The 15,199-nt window shown below is 40.6% G+C and overlaps 1 protein-coding gene across 1 annotated transcript in view; it reads right to left on the bottom strand.

The window, feature by feature from the left end:
• Positions 1 to 522: 522 nt before the first annotated feature.
• Positions 523 to 15,199, bottom strand: part of LOC121945791 (IgGFc-binding protein-like) — a 69,697-nt gene continuing 55,020 nt past the window's right edge. Inside the window, exons 30-36 of the mRNA XM_042490126.2 lie at positions 14,241 to 14,577; positions 9,505 to 9,621; positions 7,703 to 7,810; positions 7,322 to 7,517; positions 5,226 to 5,489; positions 3,763 to 3,905; positions 523 to 1,493 (exon numbers count right to left, since the gene is read on the bottom strand). Coding sequence (XP_042346060.2) covers positions 1,272 to 1,493; positions 3,763 to 3,905; positions 5,226 to 5,489; positions 7,322 to 7,517; positions 7,703 to 7,810; positions 9,505 to 9,621; positions 14,241 to 14,577 — 1,387 coding nt within the window. The 3' untranslated portion in view covers positions 523 to 1,271. The remainder of the gene's footprint in view (positions 1,494 to 3,762; positions 3,906 to 5,225; positions 5,490 to 7,321; positions 7,518 to 7,702; positions 7,811 to 9,504; positions 9,622 to 14,240; positions 14,578 to 15,199) is intronic.

Genomic DNA, 15,199 nt, shown 5'->3' with positions numbered 1-15,199 from the left:
CTGACGAGTTCACATTTCAGTTAGTTGTTTTAAATCATGCAAGTCTTGGAGCTAAAGATGAAAGGGACCATCCAGACTGTCACCATTACAAAGCATCATAAGGATATGTTCACATCTGTGAAGGCACCGTGAATGCTAAAAGGTACGTTGAGGTTTTGGACAACATAAGCTGCCATCCAGAAGATGTCTTTTTCAGGGATGTCCCTGCTTATTCCAGCAAGATAATGAGACTCATTCTACACATGTTCTAACAGCGTGGCTTCATAGTAAAAGAGTGCAGCTACTAGACTATTGACCTGCTGCAGTCCAGACCTGACTCCCACTGAACATGTGTGATGCATGGTAAGACCTAAAGTACGACAACAGAGATCCCGCACTGCTGAGCAACAGTCCTTGGTAAGCAACAAAAAAGAACAAAGCTCATCACTGTCTCATTGCATCATTTTCATTTTTTAACTAAAAGAATAAATAATATAAGACAAAGGTCAACAGACATATAATCACAGACACAACAGATGGTGATGCTGCTGAAATACTTTTTAATGATTTGAAATACATGTATATCAGGAAGAAGAGAATACAGGAAGCGGCTCACAAACATGACTGTAATCGTCCACAGTTAACAAAAATCCTCATTTGATTTCCAATCATCAGGTAATTCTACGATGAAGTCACATTATAAAATGATCATTGATCATTTGTTGGACCAAACAGTTCTAAAGATTCGTTAATAGAACCTCAGGATCATTCTGGAGGCTGCGGTTTGTGCTGCTGTTAAACTTTATCATCAGAGAGAGCTCTTTCTGTTACGGCTGTTGAAGATTCTCAGTCATCCAGGTCATGGTGATTCTAGGTGCTATAACATGAACAACTCGACTTGCTTGAGTTCTCAACTGAACTGAAGAGGCCAGTCAGATGAGAGGCTTTCGTCTTCAAGAAACAAGTCCAGCTGCCTACAATATAGCGCCTTGATTTTTTCTGTTCTTTAGCCTCCTCACATGATGTAAAATCAATCAATGTATAATGCAGAACAACAGCATCAAACATTGCAGCCCCGAACATGACCATACACGTCAAAAACAGGCGACTGAGAATATATTGACTTTGACTTTTAGTTGTTTTTTTTAACAGCAGTAACACACTATGGCCTCTAGTACCTGAATAAAGCTAAAGGATAGTTTACAGTATAAAAATAATATTGTTAGGTAAATTTACCCAAAAAACAGATTCAATGAAGAGGTGATGAAGGTCTGCATTTGTCTGATTCTCTTTCATCCTTTGGCATGCTGTTGGCGGTTGGCGTAGCAGCCTCTCACTCCCCTCTGCACTCCACAGCTCTGGCCTTTTGGGCAGTGTTTGGACTTACAGCTCACACGCCCTCCATGACATGCACAGAGTAGCTGGCATTCAGAGTCAACGTACGACCCCTGACCAGACACAAGGTACTGACCGTTATAGAAGCAGCCACACTCAGCCAATGGCACACAGCGATCCTGGAAGGTCAAAGTTCAATCAGTTACATTGTTGTAGTGGCTGCAGTTACATGGTCCTTCTGAATGTAACATCTGTGATTTCTAAAACAAACTAAAGCCTCACAATATGCATTTTCATGCCAGGCTAACCATTTCACATTTTATATTGTTTAACACAGTTGACAAATGTTACTTTGGACTAAATGAAACAGTTCTGACTGAATTTGCTACTGTTGAAGTATTTGAACAAAAAGTTGTCTCTCTGTTTAACCCTTTAAAAGTCATAGCAACCTATTCACAAATTTTCTGCATGTTTTGATGTATATTTTGTATGTCCCGCAGCGAAGCTACAATTATTGAAAAAAAAAAAAATAGTTCTTTAAATCTACCAAAGCTAATATTTAAAAAAAAAAAATTGAAAGGCGTCTGAATGCAGCAGTGATGTCAAAAGGGTTGACTTGAAATGTGCAAACATCACCTTCTCAAAGCGGGTTCCCTCTTTCAAGTTGTAGTTCCTGATATGACAGACGTCATGCTGCTTCCTTAAGCTCACTGATAATCTTAAACAGCTGACGGTATAATGGGCAAACAAACTGTAGAAATTACAGAGCATTTGGTTCCTGTCTCACTTATCTGAAACTTGTCTATGGTTAACCGCTCTCCTGTCAAAGGCTCTCTGAAGCTGAAATCAGTAGGGATGTCCTAAACGGATCTGAAGGATTGGTATTGGGCTGATCAATAATAATAATTTAATGAATGGGGTTTGGTTATTTTGAGTTCCCACCCTGCCCGATCTTTTTCTTACGTCACACGGGTATCGTAAATGAAGAGCACAGTTTGTGGCACATTTTCAGGTTTTATTGTAGTGCTGCCACTGAAGTAGAAACAGATTTTTCATGATGTGACTGGGAATGTTATAGTTTAGCGATAACACTACTTTCATTATATGACTTATTTATAGTGTTCAGTACTTCTATTACAATACCACACTGTGTGGATTTGAGAGCAATTTCTGAAAACAAATTTTAGTTTATTTTGTCATTTTGTTGAAAACACAAACGAGAATTGAGAACTATTTCTAAAGACAATTTAGTTTTTCTTTAAAGCTGCACTAAATGGACTTGTGGTAAGAGCCATATAAGTGATTTGGTAAAAATAAGATCAAAACCCTCTAAGAAACTGTTTGTATGCAGACACTTTTTCTTGTATTGCACTGCAGAGCTATGAAACTGTCCAGCATATACACTGGACTGATCTGAATAACTTTTAAGTACTTGAAGTGTGTACTGTGCACCTGTATTATCCAGGTATATACAGGTATCATATCTGGACTGGGCATCAGCAGATACTCAATCCTGGGATCAGGATCAAAAAACTTGATCTGGACATCCCTACAATGAGCTCCTCTTAATGTGAGATCATTTCTAACTCCCTGATCAGCTGCTAACTCCCTCAGTAACTATTTGCCTTGAACAACGTGTTCATCTGCTGCTGGTAAATAAGAGGTTCACAGCAACAGCTGAAAGAAAACAGGGGAAGTGGTGTTTATCAGTCACACCCCAATGCTCTGGAACATACTAAATTTAGGTATAAGAGAAGCCTGCTCACTAAATATCTTTTAAAAAAAGGTAAGAACATATCTGTTCACTCTAGCTTTTAAGTAACTCTGGCTTTCTGATACAGTTCCACAACCCTTTCTTTCTACACTTCATTCTGCTGCAATGCTTTTAAAATGCTCTATCTTACTCATCTAACGATTTATGGTTTTTTATGGTTCTGTTTAGTGTTTTTTTTTACTGTTTTTAATCATCTTTCTATATTGACTTGACTCGTTGGCCTATTTCATGTTTATTCTGTCTCTTTCAATGTAAAGCACCCACTGCTCATATTGTCCTTATTGTAAAGCCCTTTGTGCTGAATTTCTTGTATTAAAGGTACTATAAAAAATAAAGTTTACTATTATTATTATTATTGTTATTATTATAGTTGCACTGGGGGAATGTGGACTCATAGCCTCAGTATTTCTAAAACACCAACTACGGCCCAAATACAAATCCATGATATTTTCATACGAAAATCCCTTAAGTATGTGAGCATGTGCAGAGACAGTGTGAGTGTTGCAAAATGAGGAGTGAAGAGTTGAAAAAATGACAAGATGTGATAAAAGGTTAAAAGCAGAGATGTCCGTCCCACTCGTGTCTTTTTGGCCGCGAGCCAATTGAAAAGAGGGAGAGGAGGAAGGAGGAAGTCACATGTGAGTTGAAGAGGGTGGAGCAGTGTGGAGGATTACCTGACTCAGCAGGTAACCAGGGATACAAACGCAGCCTTCGCTGGGCGGGGCTTTACACTCAACCGGTGGAGATGGAGAGGTGCAGCTGGTTGGACAGCCAGGAGCTGTGAGACTGTATATACTGTGGGCTGGACAATGCATCCCTAAAAGACACCACACATACACACACACAATACAATACAACTTGATCATGTCACTGCAGTTGTGAGCATACTCTTTTGTCCATTTTCTGCGAATAGACATTAGGGTGGCAGTATGCTTCACCAGATGGTGACTGTGGCTCAGAGGTACAGTGGTTGTCCTCTGATCAAAAGATCAGCGGTTTGATCCCTGGCTCCTCCGGGCAACATGTCTAGATATTGAACCCCAAATTGCTCCAGATGCCACGTCATCTGAGTGTGCATGTGTGCAAATGAATGGTTACTACCTAGTAGGTGGCACATTGCCACTACTGTGTGAATGTGTGTGTGAATGTGACATGTCCTGTGAAAGTGTTGAAAACATTAGAAAAGTGCTATACAAGTACAGTCCATTTACCATTTACCATGGTGGAGCATCTGCAGAACCCCTCTCTCCTCCACAGCCCGCTGAGATGGGCTGCTGAGTGTGTCAATTTCTAAGACTTGAACGATAAAAGCACAGACCTTACCTTACACAAGTAATGTCAGCATTAAAAAAGTAACATCTGAGTGTAGAGACAGAGCGCATTTAAATCCCGCCCCCAGCGAGAGGGAAAACAATTCCATGCTTTCCATTGACTTTGTATTGCATAAAGGTGCCTCCTTGACATTTACAACAGAAAATTGTCCGAAAGCTGCTGATACTGACAATGTAAAGAACTAAGTTTTTATAAGCTGCCAAACTGAAACACTGAGCTTTTAAGAGGACGGAAGAGGATACAGAAGTAAAGGATCAGCAGGGAGAATGGGGAAACTGTTGTATCTTGACACTAAGTGTATCATGAGCAGGAGGTATTTTGCTAATTTGACCAGACAAACAGTAGAGATTGAAGCTAATTGTAACTTTTCCTCTCTGGAAGGTGCTAAAATAATCCTTTGACATGCTGACATCTGATGTTATTAGCTTGTTGCAGGCTTTTTGTTAGTGTTTCAGCCCTTGTTTGCATAGTGAGAGCATTTATAACCAAGTGGAGCTATAACCATAGCTTAGCAACGCTCAGGGTTCGATGCATTGTGCCTTGTTTCTATACTGCATGAACTTGCTACTGTTTGGTGTGATGACAGCTAAACCATCTCCATGACAACTGAGCAAACTCCATCTACTGAGGAGGGTCATGAGTTGTTGAAAGCGTACGGAGCAACAGGTAAGCTTGACCTTGTGTTGGGAGTGTTTTTGTCATGCTAATGTTTCTCAGGTCAAAAATTAATTTTCAAGACCACTGACAACATGTTTTTAAGACGGAGAGAATAAGCACCCACACACATATGTTACAAAGCACTTACAGCAGAAACGCCTAGTCCTCCATGACCTGACACAGCCTCCTGCTCTCTGACACTCTTCCACATAATTACTGATGATGCTGCAGGCTGCTTCCTGCTTTCCCTCATTAAGCACCATGTCATAGATGCAGTCTTCACGGTAGTGCTTTGAATCTACTCGGTCCACACAGTCAGCCAGGGGTCCATCCTTTGCTGTTATGATATCACAGACTGATGTGTAGCTGGGTGGTGTGAAGTCAGTGGGGAGCGGCTGAGCACAGTCTTTACCTGGCAGCACAAACACATCACACATTACAAACATATTTACATTGAACTCAAACAGCTAATAGGTTGCCACTGGTTATCAGGAAGTGACACAAAGAGGGAAATACAGCGGTTGAAGGTCCATGTTGTTGGACCTGTTACCTACTCCCTTGCTTTGTTTTGAGGTCACCTTACACATGGATTAGCACCAAGATGCAACTTCTTTCCACCTCCTTGTTTGAATAAGGCTGACATGACAAAAAAATTAATTAAGTTGTATGAGGAAAAATCACGATAATTAACTAAATCACTTTTTTTCCCACATAGTGAAGAAGCACTCTCAAACTTGTTGAACTGATGAACAAGTGAAATACTATCTAGTTTTCTAACAAATTCATGTGAATTTTAAGTTTGACTGCAGTTAAGGTATAAGACTGCTTTCACACCTGTAGTTTGGTTCATTTGGCCCGGACCAGGGGAGAAATGATACGTTGTTTCATGTTAGTTCTGGTTCAGCTCCTGCTTGCTGACTTTTTAAAAAGTGAACCATGAGGAGTGAACATGACAGGGAAGTGTTGACTGGACAGTTTTAGCATTTGTCCTCAGGGCCCACATGAGAAAATCAAATTCAGCGGACAGAAGTTGCAGCACTGTTATGCTTATAGAGTGACTATATTTATATTTGTTGGTTGTCTCAAAGAGCTAATAGAGAAATACTGATTCAAAGCATTATTAGGTGGCTATTATTAGACTTCAAATTGATCACATGTTAACAGGGCTGCTGCTGGCCATGTGGGGGTCCTCAGCAAATTGCTTTGTTGTTTTGCTCACACATAAGAAAAGAAAAGTTACAAAACTTTGCCAACGCTCCTACAGAGGAACTATAGAACAGACATTTTTCAGCAGCTGTTGGAGGAAAACACATCTGCATCACCTGCTGCCAAGTTCTGCAGTAATACTGATAACAGCAAGACAACTTAGACGTTCCTGTCCCATTGTTGAACACAGGTATGTTTTAATTAGCTTAAGTTTTGAAAAACTTTGCTCAGCAAAGGCAACTAACCAGATTAATGTATAAATGACTGTAATAATAACTGTAATAATAATAATACTGTAAAAGTGTGCCCATAGTGGCGGTACTTTATCAGGATCAGTTACGAGATCATGGACAAATTTCATGATCAGCAGATTTATTCATTGTTGCATTTTGTGCCATAGGGCTAGAATTTACCAACTACCCCGACTTTAAATTTTTTAATTTTTTTCAACTATTTGCATTATTTAAGCAATTTCAACCTTTTGAAACCTGAGCATATCAGCTCAATTTCTTTCTTAAACACTGGAGGGCAACGTGTAACTTAACAAGAATTGGCCTGTAAATTAACCAAAAATTAACAAAGAGTTACAAGAAAACTACTTGAAAATAAGTGAAAAAAAAATTAAAAAGGAAAGGAAAAAACAAAACAAAATAAACAAATAACAACAAAAAAACAAGACGATGAAAGGGAAAAAAAAACTTTTTTTCTTTAACATAATTTTAAATATATAATTATAACTCTTTTTCCCCTCAAACACACTTTTCAGCTAATTTTCAATTCACTTCCTTTGTCACATTTTATAATTTTTTTTGCAGTTTGCAGGACTTTCTTTGCAAAGTTGTTCATTATATTTTTTCTGTTTTTAAAGAGAAACTAGTTTTGCCATTGTGACTTTTATAGTAAAAGTGACTTGGGCGCTTCTTTAGATATGAGACTGTAAAATGGCCATCATATGAATGTAAAGAGGTGTATGTCTGAAAGGGACCAAAGATGCACACCACACAGGTGAAGATAAAGAACAGTTTATCAGCTGCTTACACTCATGGGAGCAGCCCTCCACATCTGCCAGCCACTGGCTCACTCCAAACTCATTGGCATTAGAAGCCAGTTTCCCATTGGGCAACTTCAGGTCATCAGCGGGGTCATCATTAAAGTTTCCACACAGACCGCAGGTTGCACCTTTATAACTAGTTGCCAGCTCCACCCACACTGTACTTGCAAAGTCAAAGGAGACCTTTAACAGCAAGAAATGTAAAGGAAAATTTTCATTCCAGTTCAAGGTGAGACAAAGATAAGCCAAATAAAAATAGTAGACTATAGGTTAAACCAGTGTGAGGTATGAGATAGAACAGAGTTAATAAGGGTTGTGTGGTATTATAAATACTACATACATGACTGTATATGTTTGGCTAATTATACCTTCAGAAAGTGTGTCTCAAGGACAGCCTTTCTATATTTATGGTAAATCTGGACCGCTGAATCACTGGATGAATGGGCGAATGGTATAGAGTTTTCCAGTCCATTTACCTGCAGAAAATACACAAAAACACACACAAATAAGGTTTTGGATTATATTTGTACCTCTACTCCTCATACTGTGGTGAGAGACTTAAGCCTAGAGACATTAGCCAGTGTGTGTGTCTTCTTGTCTCTCTCGCACTCTATCTAGACTGACAAATATGTGGAAGCATGGGGTGTGTCGATATATATATATATATAGTCTATTTTATTTATTTATTTATTTTATCTATATCTGTACTGTATTATAGCCTCTATATTGTTTTCAAGAGATTATCATTGTGTTTTCTCTCCAGATTCCTTTGTGGCTCACAAAAAAACAAGCAGATGCCAAAACTTTGAGGAAATTAACAGAAACCAAGAAAAGAGATCATATTTCTTTTGTTTTACCTTCTTTGCACTGGCTCCCTGTAAAATCCGGAATTGAATTTAAAATATTTCTCCTCTCTTACAAATCTCTAAATGGTCAGGCTCCATGATATCATCCTTCAAAAGCACCGCGTTCTGAAAACACAGGATTACTTGTGGTTCCTAAGGTCTCTAAAAGTAGAATAGGAATGGCCTTCAGCCACCATGCTCCTCTTTCGTGGAACCATCTTCCAGTTTTGGTCAGGAAGACAGACACCATCTCCACATTTAAGGGTAGACTAAAGACTTCCCTCTTTGGCAAAGCTTATATTTAGGGCTGGCTCAGGCTTGCCTTGGACCAGCCCCTAGTTATGCTGACATAGGCTAAGTCTGCTGGGGGGACCTCCTATGATACACTGAGCTCCTCTCTCCTTCTCTCGCTCACTTTATCTGCAAACACTTATGACGTTTTACTGCATAACACTAACTCTGCTTTTTCTGCTAAGCGTTTGTGCTCCCTTGTCTCATAGATTTTCCAGATCATGGCTGCGCTTGGACTGTGGTGATGGTTGTGCTGAAGCTATGATCCTGCCTCTGGCTGCACCTGGATCATGGTTGATTTCATGCTGTGGTCCTTCCTACGTCTCAACTTGGATCATGGTCATGGTTGTGCTGTGCTGTGGTCCTGTCTGTGGCTACGTCATGGGTCTTGGTTGCACTGATGCCGTGATCATACTCGACACCACCTTCTACTGCCATTATTATTAGTCATGCCTCCACTATTAATATACACATGGCTGTTATCACCACATACATAAACTGCAACTGCACTTACATTACATGCTATCATAAATTACATTCATTATTTTTATGTCTGTTATGATTTGGGGCTGCAGAGCTCAGGGCCACAGTGCGTCCAGTGTGAACATTATCATTGCTAAAAATGGGTGCCAAAAAGCAACAGTCAATGCTCCATGAAAAATCAGCTTGTTTCGTGGTGCTTACATCCAGTGTAAAACTCAATTGCTCTAACACAAGTTCAGCCACAGACCCTGTAGAAACTTGAAAACGTCATCAGACTTTGGATTTTTAAAGATGGTCCCTGAGTTGTGGATCTCTTATACTTTTAACAATCTAAGTAAAAAGGAGCGCTGATACAGTGACAGGCTGGGTTTCTAAACCAGAAAATACATGCTTTCAGTATCAGTTTTGACTGACACATATCATTCCTTTAAATGTTGCCACAAGCCCCAGCTTTATGAAAAATCTATCTATTTCTAGAGAGCTAGAAGTGTGTATGTGTGTGTGTGTGTGTGTGTGTGTGTGTGTGTGTGTGGTGTGTGCGTGTTTCTCACCAGCACTTTGCCTGGGCGGTCCACTGAAAGTTTGTATGTGATGCCATAGACTTTAACTGTCACCGCTTTGGCATATGACACTTTTTTATTTCCACGGTTATTATTTTCCAGGTTTATCTGCAATTCAGCAAAAGAGGAGTAAAGAGGACAGATAGCAGGCAGGAGAGTGGATGAAAGGAGAGAAAAAAAGGAACAGTGTAGGGCAGGTTAAGGATACAGGAAACAAAACATATGTTGCATAAGCAAGAAAACGAGGTCTTCTCTCCACGTCATAGCTGTGATCTATAAAAACAAACTTGATGGGAGAGTGGTGATAATTGACTTGCACTTGTATACCACTTTTCTAAAGCTTGTTTGTGTGTATGCACCAAACAGCAGTTCAGAGTACTCAGCCTTCTTGGAGTCTCTGGGCGGTGTCCTGGAAAGGGTACTGACCAGGGACTCTTGAGATGGTCCTGAAGCACTGCGGGTAAGCTTGTTACCTCACATCCGGTACATCTTTGTCTGTGCCTCTGGTGGTGTCTCTGTGCCGCTCCTAGGAGCGATTCCCAGCTAATCTTCTAACTTAATCCTTACTTCGGCTGCTTTTTATTTGTCTGTGACTGAAACCTCACACAAGTTTTACTCAATCACTCACAGCTGTCTTCTACTCTCAGTGGTTTTTGTATTCTGCTTAATCACACAGCCGTTCACTCACTGTTAGCTACTTTAGTATTAGCTCTGGTTAGCGATGGCTTCTCCCTGCTCTTCTCCCTCTTCTGCTGCTCTCTCCTGCTCAATGTGTCAGATGTTTACTCCTCTGCCTCCTTTAGTGATAGTGGTAACTGTAACAAGTGTAGTTTATTTGCTACACTGGAGGTGAGGCTTAGTGATCTGGAAGCACGGCTCTGCACCATGGAAAATCCCTCTTTAGTTGCGGTTGTTAGCATGCCCCCTGTAGCCGGTGCGGACTGACATAGCAAAGCCTCTGCTAGCTGTCCGAGTGAAGCACAGTAAGGCGAAGCCCACGGTACACCACCCACCCCTCCTTCACGTTTCAAATAAGTACTCCCCGCTCAGTGCCACACCTGTTGAGGACACAACCCTGGTCATTAGTAGCTCTGTTCTGCAAAACATGAAGTAACTGACACCAGCGGCCATAGTCAAATGTATCCCTGAGGCCAGAGCGGGTGACGTTGAGTCAAATTTGAAGCTGCTGGCTAATGCTAAGCGTAAATACAGTAAGACTATTATTCACGTCGGCAGCAATGACACCCGGTTACACCAATCTGAGGTCACTAAAATTAACATAGAGTTGGTGTGTGAGTACGCAAAGACGATGTCGGACACCATAATCTTCTCTGGACCCCTCCCCAATGTGACAAGTGATGACATGTTTAGCTGCATGTCATCACTCAACCGCTGGTTGTTGAGGTGGTCTTTTTGAGGTAAACCTGGTCTTATCCGGAGGGATGGCATCCATCCCACTTTGGATGGAGCTGCTCTCCTCTCTAGGAATCTGGCGTTAGAGGCCCAAAGCCATGACATCCCAAAGTTGGGATCGGGATGCAGAGTTGCAGTCTTACACGATTCTCTGAGCTTCTAGCACAGTCACACACCCATAATATAAATGTTATAAAAACAGCCTGTCCCCCAACCACTTCATTTCTTTAAAGCTAAAATAAACAAAAGGGAAGTTGTACAAGAAAATCTCATAAAAATTAATACATCTCCTGTCAAAGAGCATCATAACAGGAGAGTTAAAAGTGGACTCTTGAATGTTAGATCCCTATCAACCAAGGCTCTTTTAGTCACTGATCTAATATTGGATAATAATATTGATTTACTCTGCCTCAATGAGACCTGGCTGTGTCCTGATGAGTATGCTAGCCTGAATGAATCCACTCCTCCTGGTTATATAAATAGTCAAATTGCATGGGACACTGGCAGAGGAGGGGGAGTCGCTGCTATTTTTGATTCAAGCTTAGAAATTCACACTAAGGCTAAGCTAAACTATAGTTCATATTAAAGCCTTTTTCTTAGTCTTTCTCACCCATCCTGGAAAACTCTACAGCCAGTTCTATTTGTTATAGTGTGCCATGCCCCTGGCCCATTCTCTGAATTTCTATCTGAATTCTCTGAGCTTATATCAAGTTTAATGCTTAAATCAGACAAAATTATTATCACAGGGGATTTTAACATTCACATGGATATTAATAGTGATAGCCTTAGTTCTGCTTTCTCCACGCTTTTGGATTCAATTGGCTTCAGTCAGTGTGTACATAAACCCACCCACCACTACAACCATACCCTTGATCTTGTCCTTGCATACGGCATCAATATTGAAGATTTATTAGTCTTTCCTGAGATTCCAGCTGTGTCAGAGCATTATTTAATGACTTTCAATTTTTTATTACTCGACTACAAGCCTCTCAGTAAGAGTTACTATTCTAGATGTCTATCTGATTCAGCAGTGGCTAAATTTAAGAAACTGATTCCTTCTGCATTAACCTCAATTCTATATCCAAAAGTGACTGCGAATACTCTTACTAACTTAAGTCATTCTCAAATTGACTGTCTCGTCAATAATGCTACTGGCTCACTGTGATCAGCTCTTGAGTCTGTTGCACCCTTCATCAAGAAAATAGTGAAACAAAGAAAATTAGCCCCATGGTTTAACCTCCAGATCCGCAAATTGAAACAAACATTGTGAAAATTTGAAAGAAACTGGCGTTCAACCAACCTGCAAGAGTCCCGTTTAGTCTGGCTGGATAGTCTTAAAATGTATAAGAAGGCCCTCCACCATGCCAAGGCAAACTATTACTCATCATTAAATGAGGAAAACAAAAACAATCCCAGGTTTCTTTTCAACACTGTAGCCAGGCTGACTCAGAGTCACAGCTCCATAGAGCCTTGTATTCCTTTGGCCCTCAGCAGTGACGACTTTATGAGTTTCTTTAATGATAAAATTATAACTATTCGAGATAAAATCCATCACCTCTTGCCCTTAACTGACCTGATCCCGGACACACGTAGCCTGGATATGGCAGCAAGGCCTGAAATGTATTTGGACCGTTTCTCCCCCAATTAACCTTCGCCAACTCTACACTTTGATTTCTGCATCTAAAGCCATCAACACGCCTGCTAGACCCCATCCCAACTGGGCTACTTAAGAAAGTTTTCCCCTTATTAGACAACTGTTTATTAGATATAATCAATGTGTCTTTATTAAAAGGCTATGTACCACAGTCCTTTAAAGTAGCTGTCATTAAATCCCTTCTAAAGAAGCCCACTCTCTATCCTGAGATTTTGGCTAACTATAGACCGATATCTAATCTCCCCTTTATTTCTAAAATCATTTAGAGAGTGGTTGCTCATCAACTCTGTGACTTTCTCCAAGATAAGTCCTGTAATAGTTTATTACAGGACTTTCAGTCAGGCTTCAGAGTTCATCATAGTACAGACACGGCACTTGCAAAAATTAATAACAACTTATTGATCGCTTCTGATACAGGTCTGGTCTCTGTTTTAATCCTAATAGATCTCAGTGCTGCATTTGACATCACTGACCATCAAATCTTACTGCACAGACTGGAACAGTTAATTGGCCTTCAAGGAACGGCACTTGCCTGGTTTAAATCAAACTTATCAGATCGTTCCCAATTTGTTCACATCAATGATCAATCCTCCATGCATACGAAGATCTGCTTCGGAGTGCCACAGGGTTCTTTGCTGTGGCTGCACTGATACTGTACCCCCTGCTCGCCCTGATCGTGGTCTGGTCCTAGTTGCGCCGATGCTGTGATCTTGCCTTTGGACACCTCACTCGTCTGTTTCCATTATTGCTGTGCCTCTCTCCCCCTCTCCTCCCCTCTTTCTTTCTCTTTTCGTTTTGCCATAATTGTATTTCATTTGTTATTTACGACATCTATTGCGCATCTGTACTTCCTGGAAGAGGGATCCCTCATCACCCTCTACCGCTCGTCCTGAGACTTGACTAGAGTTCTTCCAGGGGACTTCTACATTTAAGTGGACTATGATGGAGAAACCTGGAGGGGGATGATCGGGAGGAACAACCTGCCTAACCTGAACCCTGTGTTACTATTTGAAAAAGTGTTCAGAGCCAGAACACGCTAGAAAGCTTACATATCTTATCTGGGAACTCTTCTGAGTCCCCGAAAAAAGAACTGAAAATCATTGCTTGGGAGAGAGGATCTGGAGTCAGCCTGCTGCCCCATGATATGGCCCCAGATAAGCGCTCAACGATGGATAGATGGATGGATAGATGGATGGATGGATGGATGGATGGATGGATTAAATTGATAGATGGATTGAATATTGGATCTGTAAGTAGCATGTGCTACAAAGTAAAACCAAATTTATTAGAGAGACTACGCATATAATGGTTTTTCTCACAATTCATTTCCACCATCTGGCTCCATTTCACCACCTCACCATCTGTGTAGACCAATTTCCCATCACCAAAATGTTTACACACACAAGTTAGAGTTTCCCTACAGGTGTGTATATGCTCCTGTCACCCTATGTGGGAAGTGGTGTACACTATGGTTAGAAATGATTTTCAATTTCTGTCATAAAACTGTGTGTGTCAGTGATGACAATTACTAAAAAGATCTTATCCTGAACAAACTCATGTTCACTTGTTGATATCAATAGACTGTACACTGGGCATGGTGTCTTGGTAGAAAACTTGGTCTTCTTCTCGACAATTAAGCGTCATGCTCCTCACTGCTCACCTCAAAGTACTTCAGACCTGTAGTATCTCCACATAGACTGGCCAGGTTGTAGACACAGTTGCCCTGGAAGTCGAACCTGTGTCCATCGAAGGTGATGAAGTGTGGGTCTCCATGTGCATTGCAAGTCTTAAAGCTGACGGGGTAACAGTCTTGGACTCCATCTACAATAATGCATTGCTCTCCTGTTCGACACTTGGTAAGCTCACATTTCACATTTTGTGTCGCTGCATCACACACACACTTCTTCTCACACAATGAGTCGGCCCAGAACACCTCACCGGGCTGGTAATATCGACCATCATAGTTACAGCCACAGCCCTTTTCTCTGATAACACACCTGACAAAAATGAACAAAGTAAGCAAAATAATGAGTCATCCCAAGAAGCAGTTGTTTGTCTTAAAGACATTTGCTGACCATCTCCTACTGAACTGATGCCTATGGGGGCATATGACACAGAGTGCATGACACAGCTAAATATGTTAAACATCTACCTTGATAATACAAATTATCTCTTCAATAAACAGTGTGATATAATCTTGCAACCAGATTTAACTGCTACTCCATGATTGAAACTAGAAATACCGCCATATGACTATGCCTCTGCTTATCAGTCAAGTTGTACTTCCACGCCTGTGAAAACATGGGTGCCTCATGCTCATCTTTCCCCGGCAGCAAACAAGATCTCTACAATCACCACAGTTTACAGTTTAGTGTCACTAACTCAGTATCTGACCAAATGTCTTCCCTTCTGTTTCCATGTTATGACACTGAGTAATCGAAAGAAAAATGTTTTTTCAGAACATTATGATGTCACAGTGAAGTCAGCCTTTGACCTCTTGGATATAAAATGTCAAAACTTCATCGTTATATCCTATAAGACAATTGTGTGAAATTTGAGTGTATGAATCCTGAAGTTATTGCCAAAACCATGTTTTACTGTCATCTTGACCTCCAAACT

This window comes from Plectropomus leopardus, chromosome 11 (assembly GCF_026936395.1).
Source record: "Plectropomus leopardus strain MGB_pleo_1.0 chromosome 11, ASM2693639v1, whole genome shotgun sequence".
NCBI lineage: Eukaryota > Metazoa > Chordata > Actinopteri > Perciformes > Serranidae > Plectropomus > Plectropomus leopardus.
This window is presented reverse-complemented; position numbering and strand designations above follow the sequence as displayed.